Below are 6,000 nucleotides of genomic sequence, written 5' to 3' on the forward strand. Positions count from 1 at the left end.
ACAGTGCTCCGAGATGAATGGACAGCCATAATGTTCTACACCTCTTGCTTCTTTCCTCTTTCTTGAGTTATTATTAGTGAATGTTCCTAGCAGTGTGCCAAGTAAGTTAAACATCTTTCAGACATAAATATTCACTCAGCAAGGTCCATTCTTACATTTCCAACTGAGTTAATAGCACAGCAACCCCTCCTTAGAGGAACTCACTGCTAATGAGCACACAAACTCTCACCAGGAGTGAGGAGTTGTAAGATGAGGCCAACCACCTTGTCTTGGAACCCTTTAACGTAAGGGACACTAAAAAGAAAAGCAGGGCTGTAATCCTCCTTTGAAGCTTGAGCTCCAGACAGCCTTTCAGCAAAGCAGCGCTAATGCAGAGTATGATTACAATCAATTGGTCCTGGAAAAATCTTCACTCTCCACATGATGATTAGTGAAGCTGACACATACTGTCACGCAGCGGTAGGGTTTGTACCACCACCCTTGGAGCCCTCTGTGGTCCCCACCCAGCCTAGGTCTTTGCTCTTTTCCCTTCTTTGCGCCCTTAACCTCTTCCTGATGCTTATGATGGTCCTTTATCTTTGCCTTTTACAAAAATGCTTCCAGACAGATGGCTGGTCCAATGGGTCTTGACCCAGCCTTCTTTCATGGAAACTGCATGTTTCCTCCTCAAGGAGAAAGAAGAGGAGCTGGTGTCCTTCTTACTTTGTCAGGATGAAAATGAAGTAGCCATTGCAAACTTTGGGACTGCCAACAATGTTTCTTTAAGCTGGAGTGGGCAATGCTTTCCCACATACTTACATACTTTTACAAACATACTTTCCTGAGCAGATGTGAAACTATAGAAAAAACTATTATTTAAGTAATCTGTTCCTAGAGGAAAATTCTAAGAGAACCATTCTAAGAGAAAAATAAAAAGCAAGGAAATGTCAAATTTCTAATGCCAAAGAACACTGAAATATTGTTTCCAAATTTCAGACTAACTCTTAGTCCCAGTGTTAGGAATATCCTTGCTGTTGCAAAATTATGTCTGCCTTGACCGTGAGTGTTGCAAAGCTTCTATTTTAATGTGATAGTCCTCTATTTAGAAAAAAAGAAACAAAGAAAAAGGAAAAACAAAGCCTGGAAATTTATGCTGTTCTCAAAATGTTGAACGTCCATCAGAGCTGAACAGTATGAGTTGACAGTACCAGACAATAGATTGCTTTAATCAGAACTTGTCAACCCTATGAACCGTGACTGGAATAACTTTAAGCTAAACTGCTTAAATCAGTTAAAGCGTTTAGAACAGTTTAAGATAACTAAGCCACTTAAACTCATTAGTAGTAAGAGTTAAGCAACATCAGCAGGATATCAGAGATCCTGTATTAAAGCCACTCTAGCACAGCAACTTTCTCAAACATGAACACTTCCAACTTTATGAACTCCTTGCAATTTTTTCTCTAAGTCGAATGCAGCTGATGAACTGCCTTGTGATCTTGCCTGGATGATCAGTCGTGATGTACTCTACAACACAAGTCAAGTGTGAAGTTGTTGGGCTTGCCCATTTTGTAATATCTACACCAAGAGTAAATTTGACCTCAGAATGCAGAAAACTGTTTGGCTGGATTTTGGCTGGTTTTGTTCACATACTAATTATTATTTCTTGACATCATTTGTTTCTGCTAATATCAATTTTTAATTTTATTTTTAATGTAAGTATGGTGGGAAGGACAAGGTGTGGGGCTCCCGAGTTGGGTTGAGGTTGATATGTCTGCATTACTCATGAGTGTCAAAGTGTTAGTCAGTTGTGTAGATCATTCCTAGAGCTCAATGTTCTGTATTTTAGAAGAAAAACTCTTAAAAAGTTTTTAAATAAGTGAAGTAATGTTCAGGAATCTTATTCTAGAATGTCATCAGCAGTAACTCCATGTTCTCTTACAGAAGAAGCTGACTGAGCATCACAGGCAAAGATACCTCTGTTGCTGAGAGAGGAGAGACATGTCAGAGCAGGAGGGAAGGTACAAACAGAAGAGGTGTCAGATATGCCAAGGTCATAGGAACATCCAAGACATGCCAAGGTTCAGCAGCTGCCAAGGATGGACCCTAACCCAGCAGCCAAAGCTTTTTGCTATCTGTGGCAGTTTGCTGCCTAAGACAGTGACCTATGTTGTCCGTGCTTGCAATAGACCTGTCTATGTAGCCGCTCTGGATCTGTGTTTATTTCAAAGACCTGCTTCTACAGCTTCTGTCAGAAGAGGAAAAACACAAATAGAACATTATATTAAAAATAATAATAATTTTTTTAAAATCCCAAATTTTGCCTTTTTTATGATATCTAGTTATTGTGATAAAAGATCTGACAACTTGCCATAACTCTTGCCTTTAGCCATGCATGTGCTCTTTCCTCACATCAACACAAGCCAGAGGCAGAGGGAACAAGAGAAAGAAGCCTGATACAAAGAAAATGGCAATACTTTGAAACTTCTTAGTGAAGAGTGAGGGAAAGTTCCAGAGGAGAGAGCATAATGAGCAAAAGTCCAGAGGTGGATGTAGCTCTTGAGCATGTCACCTTGGCGTCATTGCTTCAGAAGTATTTTGCTCTAGTCTCCATACCATTGTCATGCCATAACGAAGGACTGAATGACTGAATACAGTCACAAGGTCTGTCCTGGTTTCTGAAGGGCTGCAGCATTCATGGTGTTATGTGAATCAAGCTCCCTAAAGCTTCTAAGGTATTAAAAGCAAGGAAAGTAAAGAAAGGCAACATCAAAACTTCACCCTAGCCTCTCACATAAGGCTTATTACACATGGCTGGAGCATTAGCTGCTCATCAGTCTTTCACCCCTTGAGATGAAGGAGAAACTATTCAGGTGGAAGGAAGAAGGAAGCCCTGAGCACCTAGTTTGCCAAGGAATTTCAAACATACGTGCTAAACATGAATGGAATAGCATAGTTCAATTGGAAGGGGCCTACAGGGATCATCAAATCCAACTGACTGACCACTTCAGGGATAACCAGAAGTTAGAGCATATGATTAAGGGCATGAGGAAGTAAAAGATGCCTAACGAAGACACTTAGCAAGTAAAATTTCAGTCTGAACAGTACAATTTAGGAAGGCTGTAAGAAACTTATAGCAAGAAAAAAAAAAGAAAAAAAAAAAAAGAGGCTCTTGTAACAAAAATAATTGTGCCACAACCTTAATTGTGGGTAAAGATAGGTATCATGACCTAGGATGAGCACAGCTGAGAGGCTATATTCTCATCTAAAAATGGCAGAGCTGCAACACGGCATCATTTGGTGCTGCATTCCTGAATAGCTTTATCAAACATGGAATACCAAAGATAGTTAAAACAAGGTAGATTAGAAGTACAATAAAGTAAAAGATAAATTCAGAGAACACATGTATTTTCCATACATTTTTACAGGCTGTGTGACTGCACCTTATAATCCCTAGAGCGGGGCAGGGCTATGTTTCTGCTTTTGGTGCAGAACAGATATAAAAAGTGGAGAGATTTAGTTTCTAGGTCATAACGCAAGCTGTCACACATTCCTCTTTCTGCCTTTCAAAGGGTGATGACTCTCCAGTTTTACTGAAGTTTTACTAAACTCCTTTTAATGATGTGTGCGTGCTCTTCAGCTGGATTAAGTAAAGGCAACACCAGTCAGGAGAGGTCAGGATGTAGTCCTACTTATCATCCTCTTCAGAGACTGTTTACAAATGAACTCTTATTAAGACACTTGATACAGTCTTTATCAGTTTCCACCCAAGTTACCATAGCTGCATAATTAAACAGGACTGGGGCGTAAAATGCATTTGAATTAATGTTTGGGCTCTTTGCTACAATTTTTTTCATTAAATGACTCATCAATTGATCAAACCCTGCAATTACTGTAACACTTTTCATTCCCCTAGACACGAAAATGTGGTGGATAATTGGTCACCCCAAACACGAGTGCTGCACTTGAAATGTTTAAAATGATGTAACATCTTTTATATGGATGCAGTAGGGCTTGGATATGTCTAAATTTTTCCAGTAGCTGTTCATATGTAATTCTTGTCTTTTTCCTTCTCTCAAAACATATACATTCCTCTTCAAGCTTCTCGTTCTAACAGAAATCCTGATGTGTTACAATGAATTAATCAATATCGTACCTTTGCACAAAGAAAACAAGCTTTACATTTTATCTCAGAGCACATCTACCTTTAGAAGTTAGATGCTAACTGAGGCTTTAACCTGCCATCTTAACTGAGCAGATCTGTTCCAAGTTCTTAGCTAGGTTCACAGCCCAGTTATTCCACGGGAGCCACAATTGAAGATCTATGCTAACAAGGCAAAATTGTTTATTTTAAAATAGGCTGTTCTCCCATGAGCACGAGCAGGAAAACTGATTGCTAACACAGCCCCAAAGCCTGTATAGCAAAGCAAAACAAAGTCCTCTGTGGATCACAGATGCAGAGATTCAGCAAAGAGCAGTTCTCAGATTTCAGTGCCATCAAGATTAGCCTTTGAGACGCTTGAAGAAGAGAAGAATAAATCCTCTTCCCTCAGTGCCTGCCCAGGGAAAGATTCGTTTCTGGTGCAATGTTTCTCTGCACCTGGGTGTACACAGATAGATAGTTTAAAAGACCTTCTGCATAGCATACAGCACAGGATTTTGCTTGCAGAGTATGCATGTCCCCAGGAATATGCAGCAGTGACTCTAAGAAGCCAGCAGGGTCAGTCTGATGTGTCACAGCCTGACTCTGATCATAGAATCATAAAATATCCTGTAAGGATCATAGAGCCTAACTCCTGACTTTACTCAGGACCACACAAAAAATGAAACCCTGTGTCTGAGAGCAGCGTTCAAACACACCTTGAATGCTGGCAGCTTGGGAGCCTGCTTTAGGACCCACAGCACCTGCTGCTGAAGAACGTGTTCCTAACTCCCACCCCAACCTCCCCTGACACAGTTTCATGCCATTCCCTCAGGTTCTATGGACTCCTGGATCTCACTTCATCTGTGATGGTTTACTGATGGAATCTCACCTTGCCAACTGCGAAATCAAAACCATACATGCAGCAATTCAGTAGACAACTTCACCCATGCATTAGAACAGACTTATTCCTAGATCTCTTGAAGGGAAAGCTTCTTCAATGCCATTGTGTTTTCTTGACTCAAGGATTGTGAAGTATATGCATTTGGTTCAGTGGCCTCAGAGGATTTCTGGAAGGACGCAAGGTAACTGCAGGACACAACTCAATCTAGTATTTCATTCCTTCTATGCTCTGCTCTTCTTCAGAAAACCTGCAATATCTCAAATGCTTGTGGGAGATGCTGAGAGATGCCAGTGTACTGGCTTCATTCTCCTTGTGACTAGCACATCATTGGCACTACTGCCAGCAAGCTGCTAGGTACCACCATGTTTGCTTCAGCAGTCACTGTTTTTCTCTCCAGCAAAACAGCACAACCCATCTGCATATCAGATAATCTATCACTGCCTCTGGCTTTTTCACTACCTCACAGAGACACTCCTTTATGTGCTACTGCCCATGTTTACCCACAGCTCCTAAAAACACACTGCTTTCTTTGTTCTAAACAAGTTTTTGAACTTTAGTATGTTTACCATAAAAGACAGTGGAAGATATGGGACCAACTCCCTGAATATATCTAAGCCACAGTCTGTTATGGGGATCAGCAAATCCTTCTTTGGCTCAACCATTCACCATACAGCACCTACCACCAGACCCTGATTTTCAGATTCCTACAGTTTACAGCTATAGCAAACTCCCACAGGAGTCCACAGACATCCAGCAAGGTTCTGCCAGTGTAAGGCCATCCTTTTTCAGAGTAATCCTACAGCAACAGCAAGAAGCGATTTGTTAGAAAAAAGCCTAGGCTGGGATTTTCTTCCTCGAATAATTAGGTAATTTGTAATAGCATTCGCTGTGGCGTTTATTAAAATGCCATGACTCAGACATAGCTGTGAGAATGCTAAGGAGATGATTTGCTTTCCTGTTCGTAGCACCGATTTGTGTG

General features: G+C 40.8%; 1 protein-coding gene across 1 annotated transcript in view; it reads left to right on the top strand.

Annotated features, from left to right (window-relative positions):
• NME7 (NME/NM23 family member 7) overlaps positions 1-2,294 on the top strand; it is a 141,095-nt gene extending 138,801 nt beyond the window's left edge. Inside the window, exon 13 of the mRNA XM_085525248.1 lies at positions 1,921-2,294. Within this exon, the coding sequence (XP_085381374.1) occupies positions 1,921-1,934 (14 nt within the window). The 3' untranslated portion in view covers positions 1,935-2,294. The remainder of the gene's footprint in view (positions 1-1,920) is intronic.
• Positions 2,295-6,000: the final 3,706 nt, after the last annotated feature.

This window comes from Coturnix japonica, chromosome 1 (assembly GCF_054131305.1).
Source record: "Coturnix japonica strain WE chromosome 1, WE-NBRP24, whole genome shotgun sequence".
NCBI classification, from domain to species: domain Eukaryota; kingdom Metazoa; phylum Chordata; class Aves; order Galliformes; family Phasianidae; genus Coturnix; species Coturnix japonica.